Raw genomic sequence first — 23,028 nt, forward strand, 5'->3', positions numbered from 1 at the left:
TATGAAAGCAACGTAGAGGGGCATCTGTTGTTTGTGGCATTTCTCCTGTAGCTGGCGAAGGGAGAACAGCATGTCAATGGTGGATCTCTCTGCTCGAAAGCCACACTGTGCCTCAGGGTAGACATGCTCAGCCAGCTTCTAGAGTCTGTTCAAAACTACTCGAGCGAAGACTTTCCCCACTATGTTGAGCAGGGAGATTCCACGGTAGTTGTTGCAGTCACCGCGGTCACCCTTGTTCTTATAGAGGATGATGATATTGGCATCGCGCATGTCCTGTGGTACTGCTCCCTCATCCCAGCACAGGCATAGCAGTTCATGGAGTACTGAGAGTATAGCAGGCTTGGCACTCTTGATTATTTCCCAGGGGCTTTTCCACTGGCTAGAGAATCAATGGCATCACTGAGTTCTGATTTTGTTGGCTGTTCATCCAGCTCATCCAGGATTGGCAGAGACTGGGCTGTATTGACGGCGATATCAGTGACAACATTTTCCCTGGAGTACAGTCCTAGGTAGTGCTCCACCCAGCGGTCCATTTGCTTGCATTGGTCAGTGACCATGTTCCCTGATTTAGACTTGAGGGGGGGGCGATATTTTTGATGGTTGGCCGAAAAGCTCTCTTAATGCCATCATACATTCCTCTGATGTTTCTGGTGTCGGAGGCCAACTGAATACGACAGCATAGGTATTGCCAGTAGTCCTTTGCAAAGCGCCTGGCTGTTCTTTGTGCAGTGCTTCTGGCTACTTTAAGTGCTATGGATGTTAACTTACTGGGGGCTTTCTTGTAGTTCAACAGTGCAATGCGCTTAGCGGCCAAGACAGGTTCCAGCTCTTCAAAGTGAGATTGAAACCAGTTTGCATTCTGCTTCTCACGTTTGCCATTGGTGGTCATTGCTGAGTCATTGATGATGTCCCTGATGTGGGCCCACTTGGTCTCTGCTTCCCCTGTAGGTGTGTTTTGAAGGGCTTTTTCAAGTGAATTTAGAAACTTATGTAACAGCTGTGGATAAGAAATTCTGTTAGTGTTTATGCATGGACTGCCCTTCTGCTTGGAGTGATGTAGCTTCTTTGGTTTGAGTATAACTTTGCTGCACACCAGCGAGTGGTCAGTGTCGCAATCCGCACTGTGGAAGCTGCGTGTGATTTGGACATTGGTTTTCTCATAGGTTAAACAAAATATTAACTATTTATTAAACAATATTCCTTCCCCCGAAATGGTCGCAACACCACTCACGCACACATTCACTCACACATGCATTCACATGGATAGCTGGAGAGGAAAAGGGTAAGTGGTTTACAGTGAGGTAGGTATTTGTGGTTTATGGGAAACCTGCTAAATCTTCTATGTAGGACAGTCTCTTTTAAATATGCAGGCCTGGGTGTTTGTAATCTTGAGCTTGTTGAGATGTTGTAGATTTCTGGTAGTTAAGATTTCAGATTGGAGGTGGCAGTCACTTTCAGTTTTCTGCTGCATTAGGTTGAAGTGTAGAATTAGCATCAGGGCTCCTCCCTTGCCTGGTTGGACTACTTTCCACAGCCACTGGCTGGACTACTTTCTATGATGTTGCTGTGATCTCTCCCTCGCTCTCTGGAGGATTATCTTTTAAGGTCAAAATTCATCATATTAGCATTTCTGTTATTTGACACATGGCCTTGTCCCCTGGTGTGACCACACAATGAACCAGGATGGGAATCCGTGATTATCTATTAATGTTTAGATGAGTATCATTCTGTTATGATGTGGATACCTCACACCTTCTTTGTCTCAGAAGAACCCATTCAATTCAGGAATGTCTCTTGATAGTTTCAGGATGGGTGTAGCTAATACCTTTTAGTCTGGAATATATCCTATTGTCCTTTCAAGACAGTGAGGAAATGTTTGAATACACAGGCCAAGTCAACTGACCTTCAGCGGCCATCTTTGCAGCACAGTGTCCACTTTTTTAACCACATGTTTCCTGGCAACGCAGAGCATGCGCAGAGCAATTGCCGTTGTCATCAGTGCATCCAAATATTTGTTTGCTTGCCTGTATGGGCCTGTGCATGCACGCATCAACACCACCATGTAATGACGTCAGACATTTATACGAACAAACAAACATATGAACTAGAAGCAGAAATAGGCCATTCGGCCCCTCAAGCCTGCTCTGCCATTCAATAAGATCTTGGCTGATCTGTTTACATTTCGAATTCCATGCTCCCATCTATGCCTGATAATCTTTGATTCCCTTGCCTCACAATCTATCTAGCTTCACCTTAAAAATATTCGATGATCCTGCCTCTACCACCATCTGAGGCAGAGAGTTCCAAAGTCGCAGAACTCTCTGAGAGAAAAAATTTCTCCTCATCTCTGTCCTAAAAGGGCGACTCCTAATTTTAAAACAGTGCCCCCTAATTCTGTACTCACCCACAAGAGGAAACATCCTTTCCATGTTCACCCTGTCAAGATCGTTCAGGATCTTATATACCTCAATCAAGTCTCCCCTCACCCTTCTAAACTCCAGTGAAAACAAGCCCAGTCTGTCCAACCTTTCCATAAGACAATCCGCTCATTCCAGGTATCAATCTAGTAAACCTCCTCTGAACCGCCTCCAATGCATTTACATCCGTAATGATGTCCGAGTGTTGCTTCACCTCTCAATGGCTTTGATCACCACCTCCATCCTCTCTAACAGTACTCTGTTCCCTCCTGCAATCGGCGCCTCAATCGCCGCTTCTCTTTCCCGCTCCATGCCACTTCTCGTTTCCCGCCTCGCCATGAGCACCCTGTTCGATCCCCCCCTCCAGCCATTTTTCCAGGTGGCAAGGCAGGGAGCAAGTGGCGGGATAGAGCGACAAGAACACGGGTGCAGGAATGAGCGGGAAACTGAATGCAGCGATCGAGGCGGCAATCGCAGGAGGGAGCGGGCAACAGAAGCGGCGATCGCAAGAGGGAGCGTGGTACTGTCGGGGGGATTGTGTGGAGGCTGGGACCAAGGCCACTGAGGGGTGAGGGGGTTTGGATTCAATTGTTTTTTGTGACAAATTGAGCAGCGCCATTTTTATTACTGGCAGCTGACTGAGACGTCGCAGAAAGTGACGTTTCTGTCAATGAGGATGCATTTGTGCCTGTGCCAGTACAGTACCACCTAGTGGTTGCATTGTCAGCTAAGGCAGCCCTTTTTTAAAGGAAATGTCAATTTCAAAGAGTCCATATTGAATAAAGTTTGTATCTTAAAAGTAGGAATACGATATGCCTTTGCTGGACATGACAAACTATTCAAGTGATCTTCTGATTACTGATGGTATCTTGCTCCTACTTCCGACCCTTCACCAGAGCTTTCAAATTCTTTATCTGAAGAGCTTTTGCCACAACACACTTTCCATTTGAGATCCTAACAGAGTCAAGTTATGTGGAACAAAGGATTGTCAAGTCAGTTCTGGGTCGTGACCACGCCTGCCTGCTCCAATTGGTTAGGAAACCCAGAAACAAGATGCTAATGCCATGGCCGAGTGAAAGAGCTACAGCAAAACCAGCTCCACGACCTTCCAAGTTTCTGATCTGCTGCCAGCCTTCCGCCGCTGTGAGCGAGTCCAAAAGTTATAATTCTGCCCATTGTCTTAATGTTCCCAGGGAGGGAAATCTTAGCCAGTATTCACACTCCTGCTCTACAATGAATCCTTCTGGAAAAATTTGCACATGTGGCTTTTGGGCAAGGAAAAGATCTGGATCAACAGTGATGCTCTGGGAGTAGATCAGCCCACCAAGTCTACTTGAAAGAATCTGTCAGTACCTGTGGTACTGTCCTCCATCCTGGGTCAGGAGTCAGGAAATAACATCTCTATGAAATACTGAGAATGAAAGGTTTGTGAAAGGGCTGCAGTTGACCAAGTGAGAATAATTTCCTCATAAAATCTATACACATGTGATTCCAGTCACCAAGTGTTTTCATTTTTTCCAAGTTTAAGTATCATTGTAAAACACAAAATGCAGAATAGTGCTGCTTGTAAACCTGCTTTTATCTAAGTCTCAATGGGTGAAAATGAAAGACAGAAGTTGCATCTGTGGCTGGTAATCTTTTATTCAGGTTTAATCAATTTGCAACAATAGCATATCCCTCAAGGTAATCAACATGAACATGGCAATATGCTGCATGATTAATTCACAATCACCACAAACCGAAAGGATCTAGCATAAATCATTAAGAGACATGGCAGTTTAATAAGTGATCATATAAAATTCCAAACATCCATGCCAGTAAAAGAATAAGCTATCTGCTTTTACTCTGGAGGTCTGTATCCTTACTGTAACCACTGTTCTACAGTTGGTACCAATTCAGTATGTTGCCACAACCTGAACATGGGGAAAGTTAACAATTCTGGGAAAAATGGTGGGAATTGCTGTCTTTGTTTTCCAGAAAACATCTCTGTTGAGTGGTGCAGTTATCAGCCTTCAGCTGCAGGAGAATCGTCACCCACCATTTACCGGGGGCATGTACTGCCCATTTTCTAGGCACAAAGTGCCAACTAAGACTCGAAATGGGGTCCTAGATGTACGCTCACATTTCATCCAATAAGTGTGCAGGATGCCACGTTGGTAAAGGGGTTTGTACACATGTGCCTAATAACCACCAGCAGCATGCAGAGCAGCGAGATCATGACAAATGAGTGTGCAATGTTGATTTGAAGGCACCACTGCTATTTTCCAACTCCCCACTCCAGCTAACGTCCTGTCTTAACCTGGACAACTGAACCTGAACAGAATGACGGACATCTCCGTTCACCCTACCAACACTGCTTAAAGGGATCATGAAGCATATACACTTAGCTGCTGAAATATTTATTCCGGCTGCTGGTGCAATTGCATGTACGTTTAGAGCTTTCCTAGACTTGGCTAAAGTTGAGTACTCTACAGGGAGTGGTCTGGCTGGTCTTGCAGTCCATTGTTTGTCATATAAAATACTGTGTTGACAGAAGTTCCTTCTGGACGTGGGTGGCCTGGTAAGGCTTTCTCTGAGAATTGTACATGACTGAGAGAATGAAGAGAGGCCACGCAGAGCAGGACAAACTTCTAGAAGAGGGAAGAGGCAGAACAGGAAGTGCAAGCTGAATAGGAAGAGATGCTACAACGTAGACAGCCCCTTCCTACCAGTGTTCTACATGATTAGATTATTCACATTTGATACCAATAACCTCAACTAACTTCCCCATTTACCTCAGTCCCACACTCCTTACCTTTCCTCTATCACTGATCATCACATCATCCTTTATCTGACAACACAAAAATACAAACCATCAGGAAATGCAAATTCAAATCCAATTTCATAAATTCACTCCTTAAATAATGTATAAAAAATTGAACTAATCACCTTTGTGCATTCTCTTAGTGCCTGTCTTCCATGTTCTTTCATTTTTCCTTGTGCTCCTAAAAGGTGCTTCACCAGTGGCTGCAGTACAGAAGGCAAAAGGTTACTGATCTCCAATTGAGGAGAATGCATATGGCCTTGGAAGAAGATCTTGAGCTGCTCTGGGCCTAGAGGTTTCTGACTGCTCCATTTTAGCCTGGCTGCAGTAGAGTGGGCTGGGCTGGCTGACAGATAACAGTAGGGTAACAGGTGGAGTTTCAGATGTTGGAGCAGGAATGCTGTCATGCTGAGAACATACAACAGGTTCCTGTTTCATGTAGCCAATGCCACTCTCCCAGGGCGGCACCTCAGCAATCCTACTGATCTGTTGGAGAATAGATTGCTGGACTGTTGTGATTCCCTGTGAGCCACTTTGCACACTGTAATCCACAGCCATAATGGTAGTAGTCTGACCTTGCATGACAGCAGTCTGATCTTCCACTGCAGCACCTTTGATGGAAGCTATTTGTGCAGCAATGGAAGCTGAGACATTAGTCATCAGATGCGGCATCGTGGTGGGTTCCATGGGTGTGCTGATGGAGGTAACTACCTGTTTCATCTACCTGGCCCATCAAACTCCTCATCTAACTCCTCTGCAACAGAACTAGTGCGTGACCTCACCCTCCAGCAAGCTATCATCTGCGCTATCCATTTCTCCCACCCTTGCTCCTGTGCACTTGTGCCAAGTATCTCATCACATGCAGATCCCTCCTCTGTCCTAACTGCTTCAATATATCCAGGGTCATTCTCTGAGTTGGTGGCTGTGCGTGTAAGATCGAGTGATGGTGTTTCTTCATCTTCACTGTCTTCTTCCTCCTCTGACTGGGAAGGTTCCGGTTCTTGGGTATCTGAAATGAAAAAGGAATGAGGGTTGGGTTGTGGTGAGGGGAGAGGAGAAAGTAAAATGTGTGTGCTTACACCATCTGCAGCTTGTGAAGCAGAGAGATTGTGGGATGAGGGGGAAGACAGAAGAGAGAAAGAGGATTAGGTATACAAATACCTTCATCATTGATCGCTCTAGCCCTGAAAGTGGCCATGGCCTCAGAGAGGCCTGCACCATCTGCTCCATAGGGACTAAAACAAGCAGGTGCACTTGTCCTCCTGCATGTCATGTTTGCATAGCTACCAGTGTGTGCGAACTGTGAGATGTGGGTGTGAGGCTTGCAACACTCTGTGTGGGTGCGATAAAGCATCTGAATTGAAGGGTTGAGAACTGATTGATAGAGATTGTTGGTAGGTGGGTGATGGGGGTGTTGTGAATTTAGCATTGAATGAGTCTAGTGGTGTAGTTGGTAGAATATGCTATTTGAAGATTGAACTCACTCAGCATAATCATTCGTAACAGATCACTAAATTTCTTTCTGCACTGCATCCATGAATTGTATCTATACTTTTGGCATTGACCACCGCCTGTACTTCTTCCTACTGCCTGTTGAGCATATGTCTGGAGGGCCTCCTGCACCCAGCCAATACAGGATGTCTTCTCTTCGCATTTTGCACCAACGCCTCCAGCGCAACATCAGAAAATCTTAGTGCATTCTCTCTCGCAAGTTGACCCTTAAAAATATTTTCAAAAGCAATTAACTCCCTGATACAGTTCCAGCAGACACGATGCAACTCCCTGTTAAGAGCTACAGGCTACCCTTAAGTAATACTAGACACAGTATAAGAACATAAGCACATAAGAAATAGGAGCAGGAGTAGATTATACAGCCCGTCGAGCTTCAACTCCACTTTCCCGACCGCTCCCCATATCCCTTGATTGCCTGAGAGACCAAAAATCTGTCTATCAAAGACAAGCGCTCCTTCGAACCGTAAGTAGCGGGCCCCCACTGATGTGTGCAACCAATAAACAGCAAGGATAGGGCTGGCTGCATGAAGCAATAATGGAAATCAACAGGTACCATGAATGTAATTACCTGCCTGCAGCACAATGAACAGGCGCAGGTTAATCGCACACTGCGATTCCCATGTCCAATTTCAAGTCTTATCCAAATTAACCCCCATAGTGTTACAGTGACTATCCTTTAAGGATAAGATAGCCTGTACTAAGCCTCTGATGTTTAGCATTGCCTGCTACTGTACAGTACGTACTCATTGAACGAATGGGCTGAACTAGTTCAGGTGAGGCCGATAGAATTGGCAGTGATAGTAGACTCAAAGCCTGGATTTTCCTCCTTTTGGTGGGTTTGTAGCAAGCCTGTCCTAACACCTGCCAATGTGAAACCATTCCAAACCTGTCAAATTGTTCTCCCAGAACCCTCATTATCTATGAAGGCTGGCTTGGAAGCCAGAAACCACCTTTCCTCTTTCTCTGTCAGCACCAGGGTGTCAGGGAAAACTCCTTACTGCAGTGGGAAACCTTTCCAAACACCTTCGTTGCTCAAAAATGCTCTCGTGGCTCACAGTACCTGTCACAGAATGATCAATCGCAGAATGGAATCTGGTCTGTATGGGCACTTTTCAAAAAATGCCTTAGGCAGCCCAGCCAACCCACACTGCTATAGCAGGGTTTAGCAATGAGACATGGGGCGAAAAGCGCACTGGAAATGCTTGGAGAACCCACCCAAAGTATGGAATGTGCTGGCCCTGGAAAGTGATTGGGGGTCAAATAAAGGGCATGTGAAAGTTGCTGCACAGCTGAGGTTCCTCTCCCATTGCTGCAGAAACAAAATGCAAAGCTTATATTTATAGTGAAATGTTCCTGTTACTACAGATTTATTCAATTTTTTTGGTATTTCAATAGCTCGTTTATTTCAGAAAAATTTGGGGGAACAAGTATACTATGTTGTTTTTAAGTGATACAAGGTGAAAGGATGCCACTAAACAACATGCCCCAGAACATATGCACAGACCTTGTAACACTTACTGATCTATGACATTGCTAAAGATTGGGAAGACTGAAGCCACTAGCTTTAGGCCTCACCACAAACTCCATACCCTTGCTACCAACCCCATCCCTCAGGCTAGCCAGTGCCTCAGGCTGAACCAGATTTTTTAACCTTGCCCTCCCATTCAATCCCAAGCTGAGCTTTTGACTCCATATCCTCTCCGTCACAAAAAACATCTACTTCCAGCTCCATAACATTGTCCACTTCTGCCCTACTTTAGCTCTTCTACTGTTGAACCACCAGCAATACCTCGTCATCTCCATTTTTGACTATTGTAATGCTTGCTGCCCAACCTGCCATCTTCCAGCTTCCATAAACTTCAACTCATTCAAACTTTGTTGCCATATCCTATTCCATATCAATTCCTGCTCACCCATCACCCCTAATCTCACTGACCTGTATTGGCTTTTAGTCCTTTCAAATTTAAAATCATCCTTCTATTGGAATCCTTTTGGGTCCACCCTTGCCTGTCCCTGTTACCTTTACCACTACAACTTTCCCAACTCTCCATCCTTCTGATTCCAGCTTCTTGTGCCTCACTCTCCTTTGTCTCACCATTAGTTGCTGTGCCATCAGATGCCTATGCCCCACATTCTAAAATTTCCTCCCTGAACTCTGTTGCCTCTCCGCCTCCCTCTCCTCCTTTAAGACTCCTTTGATGCCCTCCTAATTTTTCCTTCTTTGACTCCATTTTCTTTTCCTTACCCCCCTGTGAACTGTTCTGGGATTTTTTTCCATGTTAAGGGCACAATATAAGGTCAAATTGTTTTGGTTGTTGTTGTTACCAGAATGTCAGTCACAGAGCTTTTCCCTCTGCAGCAAGCAGATCTGCAGCTGAACTAAGAACAGCACTTCCCTCAACTGTAATATCATCTAATGTTGTAGTCCCGCATCTAACAGGTGCCTGGTGCACCAGTCAGCATGAGCAGCACTTTCATCTTCTTTCCCAAAGATTACCATAACACAGTTGACAAAGCCATCACATTGTTGCATTTCTCAACGTCAGTGCTTCAGGTAGTAGGTGACAGGGCTACACAGAATTTATTTAATTGAGCTGACCTCCTGCTGAATCACAAGGTCAGCTGTTTGACCTGTAGACATGGCCTATGCACAGCAGTCCTGGCATTGTGCAGCTAAAACCACATTTAAGACCTCTAAATATCTGAAGCCATCATTTCAAAGTTATAACATGTTTGAAGGCCTCAATCCATTTGGCACCCTGCAGCTTTCTGGCCTAGTGCTAATAAGGCTGATGCCTCTTCGGCCTAGAAAGGTGGTGAATGAGAGAGGACCTTAAAGAAATGTCTAACATACTAAAGCACTAAGTGAAATGAAAAAGGTTAATCCAAGCACTAGCCAGGATTTCCTGCAATGGTGAGATTGGCAACGCACACTGTAAAGTTCGCTATGCTATGAGCCAATCTCATTGTTGCAAATTTACTCCATAATGTCCTGCTTTTGTAAGTAGAATCTGCTGCAGAAAGCATAGCAATGAATCATAATTGACACAGCCAATGGAAAATGTTTGCTGCATCAATTTTGATTTTGATCACTTGAATAATCTTGCATTATTCATCCACTTAAAAATAACTGTTAACATATTCCAAGATTTGGCCCAAATATTTTTGGATAAACTTGTTAAAGTTTACAAATGAGGAAGTTTATTATTGGTTGGGCTCAAAGGTGCCACAAAGATAAATTTTACAGCTCAGGGTCAAGCATGTGATGAACGATCCTTTTAATTACCACTCAAAATACAAGTTTTCTCAACCAAATGACAAATTATCCACATTAAACAGGGAAGAAGGGTTGTTAAACATTCATATACTGATATAAAATGCTTCTAATGATTCTTTACTGTAATGTATCTGCATTCTTTACTGTAATGTATCTGCATTCAAGATGGCTCCTGGGCTGGAAGCTCCCTAGGAAGCTCCCTTGCTGTTCAACTCTATCCATGGCCATCTGCTCCCATCCCTAACGTTTTCTCCCCCAATCTGCCCTCTTAAACTGTTTAAATTCCCCTGGCTCTTTAAATCAGTTCATTTTAGCCCTATCTAAAAGTTAACAGTTAGTTTAGTGTATGTTACCTGGGCCCACTGCCCTCCCCCAGCCACACCTGCTCTTTGTTTTCTCAATGAAATTGATCCGGATGAAACTGACGAGCACAGCTGCCGATACTTTAATCTCCGATCCTGCTGTCTTCACAGTCCAGAGTGTCTGCAGCCACGGCATGCGGTAAGTCCATTGAGGTGAAGAAGGAGCTGCGGGACCCGAGAGAAGTCCTGTGAAAAGGTGCCCCGAACACCCAAAACATCCACGAACGGCCCCCCCGGCCGCAACTTCAAAGCGCCCGCGGGAGATGGCTCGGAGAGCATCTGCAGCGCACTGTCGGCAATGCTGCATGCCTTTATTAAAACCACTGCAAAAAAAAAAAACCCTTAGCAAATGTAATCACCTCGAAGTCTGCCAAATGATGCTTCACCTCCCGAATGACGTGGATGAGCTTTCCGGACGTCGATGGTGGGCACTGAGGAAATGGCTTATTACCTGCACCAGATTCCACCCCCCCTCCCCCCCCTTTTACCCCCCTTCCACCCCCCCCCACCCCCGTCCCCTTCCCTGCTCCACCCTCTCAGCTCACCCCCTCACAACCCTGTCCCAGCCCGCCCCCCCCTCGCACCATCTTCACCCCGCACCCCCTTCCCCTGCACCCCCCCCCCACCCCCTCCCTCTACCCCTCCCCCTTGCATCCCCTCCTCCCACCGGCACCATCCTACACCTGTGTAGGGGCCCCAACAACCCCACTGCCTTGTGGGCGTCTCGGGAGAGACCAAGGCTAAGGGAGTAAACCCTAACAGAAAATCCGGAGCGGAACCCCGTAGGCGGTCATGTGTCACCTTTGGCATGTTTCCGGCAGTTCCTGCAGCCATACTGGTGCCAAACGTCGTGTCCTGCACTCCTTTGGACCCCACCAGAAAGGCCGAGAGGGGGGCTTTGACGACTGGGCAACTCTCAACCTCCATAAATTTGCCCAGGCATGCGCCATGGAGAGGTCACTCCATAGTTGCCTCACAGCGACTGAAACAACACGGAAGGCAGCAGTTACGGGTTATAAGTCCAGATAAATTGGCGTAGAAACTGGGCGCCACGGGTTGCCTTTGTCGGTGGGAGAGGTCATTGCACCTCACTGGACAGCTACCGCCCGCCTCAAACCGGGCAGCCCCCGGTCAATAAGGTTCTGTCCCGCCACAGTCTGCCTGCTTCAATGGGTGCTTGGAGCTCAGGGTCATTGCCCGAAAGGTGGACTGATACACTGCACCAAACAACATGAAAAAAGGAAAGAAGGTACCAGCCCTTCGCTTTGCAAGCTGGAACGTCAGAACTATGTGTCCTGGCCTGTCGGAAGACCTTACACAAATCAACGATTCTCGGAAGACCGCCATCATTAACAACGAGCTCAGTAGACTCAATGTGGACATTGCAGCACTTCAGGAGACTCGCCTCCCCGCGAGTGGCTCTCTAGCAGAGCAAGACTACACCTTCTTCTGGCAGGGCAGGGATCCTGAAGAACCAAGACAGCATGGAGTGGGCTTCGCCATCAGAAACTCCTTGCTCAGCATGATAGAGCCTCCCTCAAATGGCTCGGAACGCATACTGTCCATCCGACTGCTCACCACCTCTGGTCCAGTACACCTACTCAGCATCTATGCTCCAACACTCTGTTCCGCACCTGAAGCTAAAGACCAGTTCTATGAACAACTCCATAACATCATTAGCAGCATCCCCAACACCGAACACCTATTCCTGCTGGGGGACTTTAATGCCAGGGTTGGGGCCGACCATGACTCATGGCCCTCCTGCCTTGGGCGCTATGGCGTTGGAAGGATGAATGAGAACGGGCAGAGACTGCTTGAGTTGTGTACCTATCATAACCTCTGCATCACCAACTCGTTCTTTCACACTAAACCCTGTCACCAGGTTTCATGGAGGCACCCAAGATCACGTCGTTGGCACCAGCTAGACCTCATTGTCACAAGGCGAGCCGCCTTAAACAGTGTTCAAATCACACGCAGCTTCCACAGTGCGGACTGCGACACCGACCACTCCCTGGTGTGCAGCAAGGTTAGACTCAGACCAAAGAAGTTGCATCATTCCAAGCAGAAGGGCCACCCGCGCATCAACACGAGCAGAATTTCTCACCCACAGCTGTTACAAAAATTTCTAAATTCACTTGTAACAGCCCTTCAAAACACTCCCACAGGGGATGCTGAGACCAAGTGGGCCCACATCAGAGACGCCATCTATGAGTCAGCTTTGACCACCTACGGCAAAAGTGCGAAGAGAAATGCAGACTGGTTTCAATCTCATAATGAAGAGCTGGAACCTGTCATAGCCGCTAAGCGCATTGCACTGTTGAACTACAAGAAAGCCCCCAGCGATTTAACATCCGCAGCACTTAAAGCAGCCAGAAGTACTGCACAAAGAACAGCTAGGCGTTGCGCAAACGACTACTGGCAACACCTATGCAGTCATATTCAGCTGGCCTCAGACACCGGAAACATCAGAGGAATGTATGATGGCATGAAGAGAGCTCTTGGGCCAACCATCAAGAAGATCACCCCCCTCAAATCTAAATCGGGGGACATAATCACTGACCAACGCAAACAGATGGACCGCTGGGTTGAGCACTACCTAGAACTGTACTCCAGGGAGAATGCTGTCACTGAGACTGCCCTCAATGCAGCCCAGTCTCTACCAGTCATGGATGAGCTGGACATACAGCCAACCAAATCGGAACTCAGTGATGCCATTGATTCCCTAGCCAGCGGAAAAGCCCCTGGGAAGGACAGCATTACCCCTGAAATAATCAAGAGTGCCAAGCCTGCTATACTCTCAGCACTACATGAACTGCTATGCCTGTGCTGGGACGAGGGAGCAGTACCCCAGGACATGCGCGATGCCAACATCATCACCCTCTATAAAAACAAAGGTGACCGCGGTGACTGCAACAACTACCGTGGAATCTCCCTGCTCAGCATAGTCGGGAAAGTCTTTGCTCGAGTCGCTCTGAACAGGCTCCAGAAGCTGGCCGAGCGCGTCTACCCTGAGGCACAGTGTGGCTTTCGTGCAGAGAGATCGACTATTGACATGCTGTTCTCCCTTCGTCAGATACAAGAGAAATGCCGTGAACAACAGATGCCCCTCTACATTGCTTTCATTGATCTCACCAAAGCCTTTGACCTCGTCAGCAGACGTGGTCTCTTCAGACTACTAGAAAAGATCGGATGTCCACCAAAGCTACTAAGTATCATCACCTCATTCCATGACAATATGAAAGGCACAATTCAACATGGTGGCTCCTCATCAGAGCCCTTTCCTATCCTGAGTGGTGTGAAACAGGGCTGTGTTCTCGCACCCACACTTTTTGGGATTTTCTTCTCCCTGCTGCTTTCACATGCGTTCAAATCCTCTGAAGAAGGAATTTTCCTCCACACAAGATCAGGGGGCAGGTTGTTCAACCTTGCCCGTCTAAGAGCGAAGTCCAAAGTACGGAAAGTCCTCATCAGAGAACTCCTCTTTGCTGACGATGCTGCTTTAACATCTCACACTGAAGAATGCCTGCAGAGTCTCATCAACAGGTTTGCGTCTGCCTGCAATGAATTTGGCCTAACCATCAGCCTCAGGAAAACGAACATCATGGGGCAGGATGTCAGAAATGCTCCATCCATCAATATTGGCGACCACGCTCTGGAAGTGGTTCAAGAGTTCACCTACCTAGGCTCAACTATCACCAGTAACCTGTCTCTAGATGCAGAAATCAACAAGCGCATGGGTAAGGCTTCCACTGCTATGTCCAGACTGGCCAAGAGAGTGTGGGAAAATGGCGCACTGACACGGAACACAAAAGTCCGAGTGTATCAGGCCTGTGTCCTCAGTACCTTGCTCTACGGCAGCGAGGCCTGGACAACGTATGCCAGCCAAGAGCGACGTCTCAATTCATTCCATCTTCGCTGCCTTCGGAGAATACTTGGCATCAGGTGGCAGGACTATATCTCCAACACAGAAGTCCTTGAAGCGGCCAACACCCCCAGCTTATACACACTACTGAGTCAGAGGCGCTTGAGATGGCTTGGCCATGTGAGCCGCATGGAAGATGGCAGGATCCCCAAAGACACATTGTACAGCGAGCTCGCCACTGGTATCAGACCCACCGGCCGTCCATGTCTCCGTTATAAAGACGTCTGCAAACGCGACATGAAATCGTGTGACATTGATCACAAGTCGTGGGAGTCAGTTGCCAGCATTCGCCAGAGCTGGCGGGCAGCCATAAAGACAGGGCTAAATTGTGGCGAGTCGAAGAGACTTAGTAGTTGGCAGGAAAAAAGACAGAGGCGCAAGGGGAGAGCCAACTGTGCAACAGCCCCAACAAACAAATTTCTCTGCAGCACCTGTGGAAGAGCCTGTCACTCCAGAATTGGCCTTTATAGCCACTCCAGGCGCTGCTTCACAAACCACTGACCACCTCCAGGCGCGTATCCATTGTCTCTCGAGATAAGGAGGCCCAAAAGAAAGATCTGCATTGAATAGTTTACCTCTTCTCCCAGCTCCCAAGCCATGTCCTTGATAATGTTATTAATGTTATGTCTGCCTAAAACTCAAACACAGTTGTTCAATTTAACTGGAAAATATGTAGATTATCCCACAGACAACTAAAACATGTGTTGAGCATTTTTAAGCAAAGGTTTTGAAAGTTAATGACATATTCAAATAAGATTACAAACTAAGATATTTCTCTGCAGCACCAAGTTCCAGCTTCAGATTTCATTTTAAAATTGCTGCTGTGTTTTTCTTCCTTAACAAAACATTCAAAGCTGAGGTAAGTGTATCAAGCGAGATGGATCAAAGGCAAATAAATGGAGTTACAGCACAAATTAACCATGATCTGATTGAACAAATTGACTGGGGAGCTGAATGGCCTAATCCTGTTCCCATGTTCCTCAGAATGTTGACTGGTATCCATTGCAATGTAATAAAACAAGTTTCCTTACATTATAGTTACACGTTATTAGAAATTCAAATGATCAATAAATTCTCTTCAAAAGTTTATATATTCAGCTAATAAATATATTAATAAAGAAAATAATTATTTAGAGCCTTTCCATCATTTGGTTTGTCTGGTTGGAAACCATAAACTTTAGATTGGTCTCTGTTTTTGAAAATCATCCATTCTTAAGACTGTGAACGTATTAAATGTGTTTGGAGCTTAGGATTTTGTATATGTCTACGAAGATTTCACAGAAACAAAAACAACATTTTAATCATCCCAGTGACATATACAGCCCCAGGAGGAATAAATTACAGCTCAGAAAAGCAAGATGATGATCATGATTTTCAGACTTCAGAGGATGCCTGTTTGATAATACAGAAAAAGTATGTTCTGCTACCAAAGCATACAAGATCAAGGAATAACATTAGATAAACATTGTTCTTAATTTCTTCTCTGAGCACAACCTGAACTAATTGCAATGCTTCCACCCTAACCAGTCTTGTGAAAACTGATGATAAACAATTTATGTGAGCCTTGGAAATGTTGTTTAAATAACAGATTTAAAGCAATGAAGCACACCACTGCCAAGTGCCAGTGCTACTATGTGACAGCAGTGATATAGGTAGCTTCCATTCAGGAGATACACAAAAACCATTGATTTGAATGGTGAGGCAGACAGTGACGGTCATGGTGGAGCAGCACATCTTGGAGAGTACCTTTTTGATATTTGCATTTAACCATGTATCTGCTCCTCACCTGATTTGCCGTACTTTTATGCCTATATAACAGTAAGCGCCATTAGCTTCACCATGTTTTGACAGCAAATTCAGGCCCATTATTATTAACTTTTCACTGTTTTGGCAGAACGTGACAAAAATAATTTCCTCTTTCTTTAGTGTGGTGAAACTGGTCCTGTACCATCAGAGGTCACAAGTCTCTAGAAAATTCTGGGCCAGTATTTCAAGCAAGGGTACATAGGTATAAAATGATAAATAAAAACTGATATCAGGAGGCACTGCTTAATACCTGCAGTGTTCTTCCAGATATGGCATGCATCCTGGGTTTATTCAAGGGGCTGGTAGATGATGTGATGGGTGAGCAGACTCTGTGTTTTCATGGAAGGGTGAAGTAGATGGGCCAAATGCCTTCCTCATACGTACTTATGTTTGTGTGTCTGTCAATGTCAGTTTCTGTACATGTATAGTGCACACAAGACAAAACCAGTAATTTACTGTTGTCTATTGCTGTATGGATTGTGTGTGCCTCTGTGCCAGCTTGTTTGCACATAAGGATCACAACAGATCAAGGACATTGAGGAACTACTACAAATATGTTAATGTGTCAGATAAGCTAGCTCAATAGTTAGATACCATACCACATATAACGCATTGCAGCACTATGTCCTGTGAAATACAAGAGCCCTTTTACTGGAAGCCTCTGTTGTACATGGCTTTGAATCATAAGCACAGCATCAAAAGACCCCTTATGTCATAGGCGTCCAGTGGAACCTATCCAGATGTTTCCTACACCGAATCACAGTGGGTATTATTACTGTATTGGATGGTGTGGGGGAGACTGAGCAGCCTTCACAAACCACCAAAAAATAGGCTACTAGGCCAGTCTATTGAGAATAGGATGAACAATGATAGCAGGGGGGATTTTAACTCCCTGCAGTCAGTGGGATTGGAGTGGCAGAAGCCCGGTCATCAGGAGGGGAAGGGAGAGAAAAGAGGGGCAGGAAGGCAATGGAGAGCAGCGCCTCAATACAGGATTGACCAACAAAGACGGAGCTACCTGGAGATGACTGAGAACCAGTGCCATGGGAGACTCCGGCTCTGCAAACAGATAGTCACACTGATCTGTGCCCTTGTCGTTGAAGACCTCACAGCTCACAGCACTGGACACCATGCCCTTCCCGTGGCCATCAAAGTCATTGCCGTATTGAATTTCTTCACTTCTGGGTCTCTCCGAGGATCAGCTGCAGACCTTAGCGGCATCTCAAAAATGGTTGCACACCATTACATGTCACTGCTCACTGACGCCCTATTTGCCAAAGTTGAGCAGTACATCCAATTCCAGGTATAGGCAGCTTCACAGAGACCGAGAGCAGTGGGTTTTACCTTCATTGCTGGATTCCCCCAGGTACAGGGAATCATCGCTTGCATCCATGTGGAAATCAAGGCATCCAGTTACTGGCGAGTGAGATCCATCAACAGGAAGCACTTCCACTCCCTCAACATCCAACTGGTCTGCAACCACAAGAGCTTCCTCCATGTGTGTGCTTGCTTTCCTGACAGCTGTCATGACTCCTTCATCCTCCACCAGTTGAGGCTGCCTCAGATCTTCACTCCAACCTTCCAACCTTGGCCTAGAGGACAAGGGAAATCCCTTGAAGCGATGGCTATTGTCCCATCTACTGAAGCACCAGACAGAGGCACAGAGGCGATACTATAGTACGAGGGTTTGAAAGGGTTAACGTTTGGGACAGTGTGAGCAATACCACCCACTATGATGATGTAAGAGATCACGTGAGAGAGAGACTTGGAGGGAGATGTGGTAGTAAGTAAAATTAAAATTTAATGTATAAAAAAATGGACAAAGACTTGGGGGGAGATGTGATATAAGGGCTTGAAGGGGTTAATGTTGGTTAATATTTGGGACAGTGTGAGTAATGCCTCCCACTGCGATGATGTAAGTGATCACATGAGAGAGAGACTTCAAGGAGAAGTAGCATGGTGTCAGTGGAGTTAGACATGTTTATGTAAAGCTATATATAGCTCCTTAATATAAAATAAACTAATTATTGTTAAAACGTACCGAAGACTCAGTAATCTCTCCTAGATAGACTGACCATAGATACAACTGATACAACTGGAGCCACCTTCTCAGCAGGACAAACATTGAGCAGGCCATTGGACATCTGAAAATGCCGTTTGGGTGCCTAGGCCCGTCAAGTGGTTCCCTCCAATACCCTCCTTCAAGGGTCTTGGTCATTGTGGTGATCTGCTGCGCTCTCCATAATATGGCCCTTGAGAGAGGTGTGGACCTTGGGGATGGAGAGACCCTGGAAGGAGACAGCTCATCGAGTGAAGAGCAGGAGGTAAGAGAGGAGGAGGAATTGGAGGCGGAGGGAGATGACGCTGAACAGAGGGGTGCCACTACTGCACGACGAGGTAGCCTCCTCCTGCTACCCTCGGGGAAGGGGACCTCCCTTCTCTTCCTCACAGCCTCCAGCATTAGATCCAGGGCAGCTTCGATGAAGCGAGGGTCTGCCCTGCCCATCCCGGGTGCCAGTTCTCCACCTCCCCTGTGACTTCTCGCTTCCCTCTGGTGATGTGGAAGCCTTTGTTGGCACAAACTGCAGATCTCTCCCTCAGGACAACCAGTAGCCTCATGATGGCTGTTGTTGGAGTCTAAATGAGTCCCATGCTTCATCTGACCCACCTCTGTTCCATTCCCACCCCCCCCCCCCCACTGGCTCTAAGTGGACAGAAAGTCTGTCTCTATATCAATTAAGGGCTTACCTATGCAAAAATCTTAACTTTAATCAGTTTCCCACCAGAGACGGGTTTCTGAACCAAAAACAGGGCCTGTTCCATGGCGAAAAGTCTTCCCTTTGTGCCCTCCTCACAATTTGCTTTCCCACCTATCTTTGTATTGTCAGCAAATCTAGCTACAATACACTCGGTCCCTTCATCCAAGTCATTAATAAAGATTGTAAATATTTGATGCCCAGCACTGATCTCTGCTGTACCCCACTAGTCACAGTTTGCCAACCTGAAAATGACTCATTTATCCCAACTCTCTTTCGTTAGTCAGCAAATCCCTTATCCATACTAATATATTACCCCCAATACGATGAGCTCTTATATTATGCAGTAACCTTTTACACGGCACCTTGCCGAATGTCTTTTGGCCTCTGACTCTCATTCCCACATGTGATTACTGTCTGCTCCTGCCAGCCTCCCACCAGGAGGTAAAATTGGCCTCACTGTGTTTGGAGGGGAGGAGACGTCAATGGACTTTCCACACAATGACAAAAACACCCAGCTGGCAGATAGTTCACCAGTACTTGTTTTTCTCAAGAATTCTTGGACCAGGATTATGCAATATTATCAGTCCCAGAAGGCACTTTTACTTGCAGGCAGTTGGCAGTTAAAATCCATTCAAAACACTGGAGCTATTGACTAAGTGGTAGTTTAAATGGACGGGATAGAAGGAAAATTAAAGATCGGTCCCAACATTCAGTCTTATCCAGCTAAATTCAGCAGAAACCTTTTCATAAAGATCACAAAGCATATGTGTACACGTGATCCTCTGCTGAGGGATAGAACTGAAATGAGCTTCTTCACACAGCTGTTTCAGTCCAGCAGTCAGACAATCCAAAAGTGCAATCCAAGGCCTTTCATACCAGTGACTCAATGTCACATGCCTGACATTGCTGATTGAAACCACAGTCAGTCACCAAGATAAATAAACAAAGGGCATCTGTGTGCAAATACCCATCCCATATTGTCTGCAACACTTCTCTGTGGCTGTTAATGCATGTGTTACATAATAAACTGCTCTCCCAGAGAGGAATCTTGTGGTAGTTTTAGAGCCAAGAAGAAAAAAGCTGAAGAAATTCTTCACAACAGGAGCAGTGACTCTTTGAAAGGAGTCTTAAGATTGATATATCATTTTAAAATTTAATAATGGTTCACTTATGTGGTATTTTTAATCCTACAATTGCAGAGAAAATATTTAATAAATATATGCATAGTGTGTGCCACTGCTTTATTTTCACATGTAGAAAGCCATTGGTGTACTAGTTACAGTTCTTTCTTGCGTTTGAAACACTTTCCCAGTCCATTGTTAACAGTGATATTCTTTGCAGAATACAATGACCAAACTTTTACTTAATGCTAAGCAACACATCCAGTAACCTGGAACTGAAGTCTGCTCAAAGATTTGATCACTCTCTCCTAAAATGTTCTACTTTGCCTTCAATGAAAATAAAAATCAGAAGAGATGTATACTAGGCTGTGACTCGCTATTACCTGTTTTACACTATCACACAACGTCAAAATCTACCTGACAGATATGGACACCAGCAGACGCATATTTAACACGCATGCACAAACACACACACCAGCACAGAAACACACACACACACCGACACAGAATCATGGCACAGAAGGAGGCCATTTGGCCCATCATGTATGCACTGGCTCTCTGAATGAGCAATTTACCTAGAACCATTCCCCCCCTTCTCCTGGTAACCTACAGAAATACACACACACACAAACAAGCACAGAAACACACACATACTATCACAGAAACACACACACAAGCACAGAAACACATATACACCAGCAGACCAGGACAGAAACATTAACACGTCAGCACACCCACACCAGCAAACCCAGACACACACACACACCAGCACACCCAGACGCACACAAGCCAGCACATCCACACACACACACACACAAACACATATGCCAGCACACCCAGACACACACACATACATGCCAGCACACCCAGACACACACACCCATGCACACCCCAGCACACCCACCCCAGCACACCCAGACCAACACACACATGACACACCAGTACTGCCACACACTCACCGGCACACCCACATACACACACACCAGCACATCCAGCCCCACACATACACCCATGCACACCAATGCAAACACACACGAGCAGACATAGATATATACCTAGACATGATTGAACACACACACCAGGATGCACACACACAGCTAACCAGATACAATGGGAGTGAAATTTGTCTTTAGTGGTAGCAGAATGGTCGATAGTGCATCAACATTCTAGTTAACATTCTGTCTGCTATTTGCTAATGAATATTGGGTAGAATTTAAAACAAGTTGCCAATTCGCTATTGACCATTTTATTCTATGGCCCAAGACAAATTCCACCCCCGATATCCTCAGCTCCCCAGGACACAGTTTTCCCACTGTATAATCACATGACTTTTAAAGACCTTTCCTTTTGTCTTTCAAATCAAGCTTTTGTAAATTATATCCCCACTGCTCTTACCTTTATTCCTCTTGGGAAGTGCAGTTGTACAAACATTGGTGGAAAATATCAGCAGCAGCAGAGTTCTTCCCTGCATTTTCCCAAGGGATCAATTAGTGTATGAGCTTGAATCGAAGTAACTTCTTGGTAGTTACGTACAAGAATACTGTACAGCTCTGATGAGTCTGAAAGTCTCTTAGAAACTCCTTGTGCATCGACTGCAGTGGCTCTTTGCAAAACTGCCTTGACCCTCAAAAACATCTGGTACACATCAGCAGGCTTCAATACGTATGCATGTTGACACTCAGTCAACCAGCTGCTCTCCCTCACTCCCTCTCTCTCACACTCAGAAACATTCACACAACGCAGTCACATCTATACAGCTACTCTCACATACACTCCAGAGCCCAGCCAAGTAGGTATTTAGCAGATTACTGCATACTCTTTTGCAGGCAATCTATACTACAGTACATCATACTGTACATGTAGACAGATCTGCAATCTTTGCCTTCCATATCCTGGCAATGGTATGAAATGCTTCAGTTTCTAATAAATCATATGTGTGAGTTTCTAATAAATAAACCTGATTTCAAGATTGATATATCTCTTCCCACCTTCAAAAGCCTCCTTGAAAACCAATGTCTTTAACCCTGCTTCAGCCTCACCTAGATTTTCTCTCATTTCCTACTTGAGCTTCTAACCTTCCCCCCCTTCTCTTTTGCCCGAACTGCCACAGTGGCTGTGTGGCCATCATCACCCTACCTTTCTGTCAACTCCATCTTGAAATCTTTACATTCATCTTCCATTCTTGAGACAGCACTGAAACAGCCATAACCAAAGTCGCAAATGAGATCCTCTGTGACTATGACCATAGTGCACAATCTCTACTTGTCCAGGAATTATCTGATCTATTATGGGGAAGTGGCCTGAAATCAACATTAGTTCCTGGATTTGCATAGGAAATGGAATTAATGCATGTTTCAGGAGTGCACCCTGGGTAACTCCGGGTCGGCCTAACCAATTTGGCGTATGGCACTCACCCACCATGGAATAAGTGCTGCACTCAACACGCTATACAGGACCTTTCAATGCCTATTTATCACCTGAAAAATGGGTGCTGTGTGATCCAAATTTGAGGCTTAGGAGTTAAATACACTCTTGGAGAATTATCTGTTCAATCTCATCTCGCATAAATGCTTGCTCAATCGTGGGACTGTGTCTCACTTTAGCATTATCGATACGTTTGGAAATGAAAACTGGCATAACCTTAGGTTTAATAATAATAGGTGTGTTAAACCGAATGTTGAGCCAGCTTAGGACTTTGCTGAGTTAAATGATCTCAGCTGACATTACAACTAGGATAGGGATGGGGAAGGGACTTAGTCAGAATTCTTACATCTGATCCCACTGAGAGTTAATGACTTCAGAAAAGAAGGGAAAAATTTGAATATTTAATACACTGACCATTGTCTGGAAACAAGCAACATCGTAACAAAGAACTTTCTTTGAAATCAGGCAGTAGGTCTCCAAAATCCATTGGAATGAGCACAATTCCTCAGCACATCTTATTTTCCAACACAACTCAACCACACAAAAGCTGATGATAACGAGAAGCAGCCTGAATGACAAGCCTTTGTGCCTGAGGCAGAAACATCAATTTTTATGGACTTTGTAA

General features: G+C 45.5%; 1 protein-coding gene across 1 annotated transcript in view; it reads right to left on the reverse strand.

Annotated features, from left to right (window-relative positions):
• Window positions 1–21,570, reverse strand: part of LOC137379859 (protein FAM180A) — a 63,679-nt gene extending 42,109 nt beyond the window's left edge. Inside the window, exon 1 of the mRNA XM_068051251.1 lies at window positions 21,375–21,570. Coding sequence (XP_067907352.1) covers window positions 21,375–21,450 — 76 coding nt within the window. The 5' untranslated portion in view covers window positions 21,451–21,570. The remainder of the gene's footprint in view (window positions 1–21,374) is intronic.
• Between the last annotated feature and the right edge of the window lie 1,458 nt (window positions 21,571–23,028).

Source organism: Heterodontus francisci, chromosome 18, assembly GCF_036365525.1.
Source record: "Heterodontus francisci isolate sHetFra1 chromosome 18, sHetFra1.hap1, whole genome shotgun sequence".
NCBI lineage: Eukaryota > Metazoa > Chordata > Chondrichthyes > Heterodontiformes > Heterodontidae > Heterodontus > Heterodontus francisci.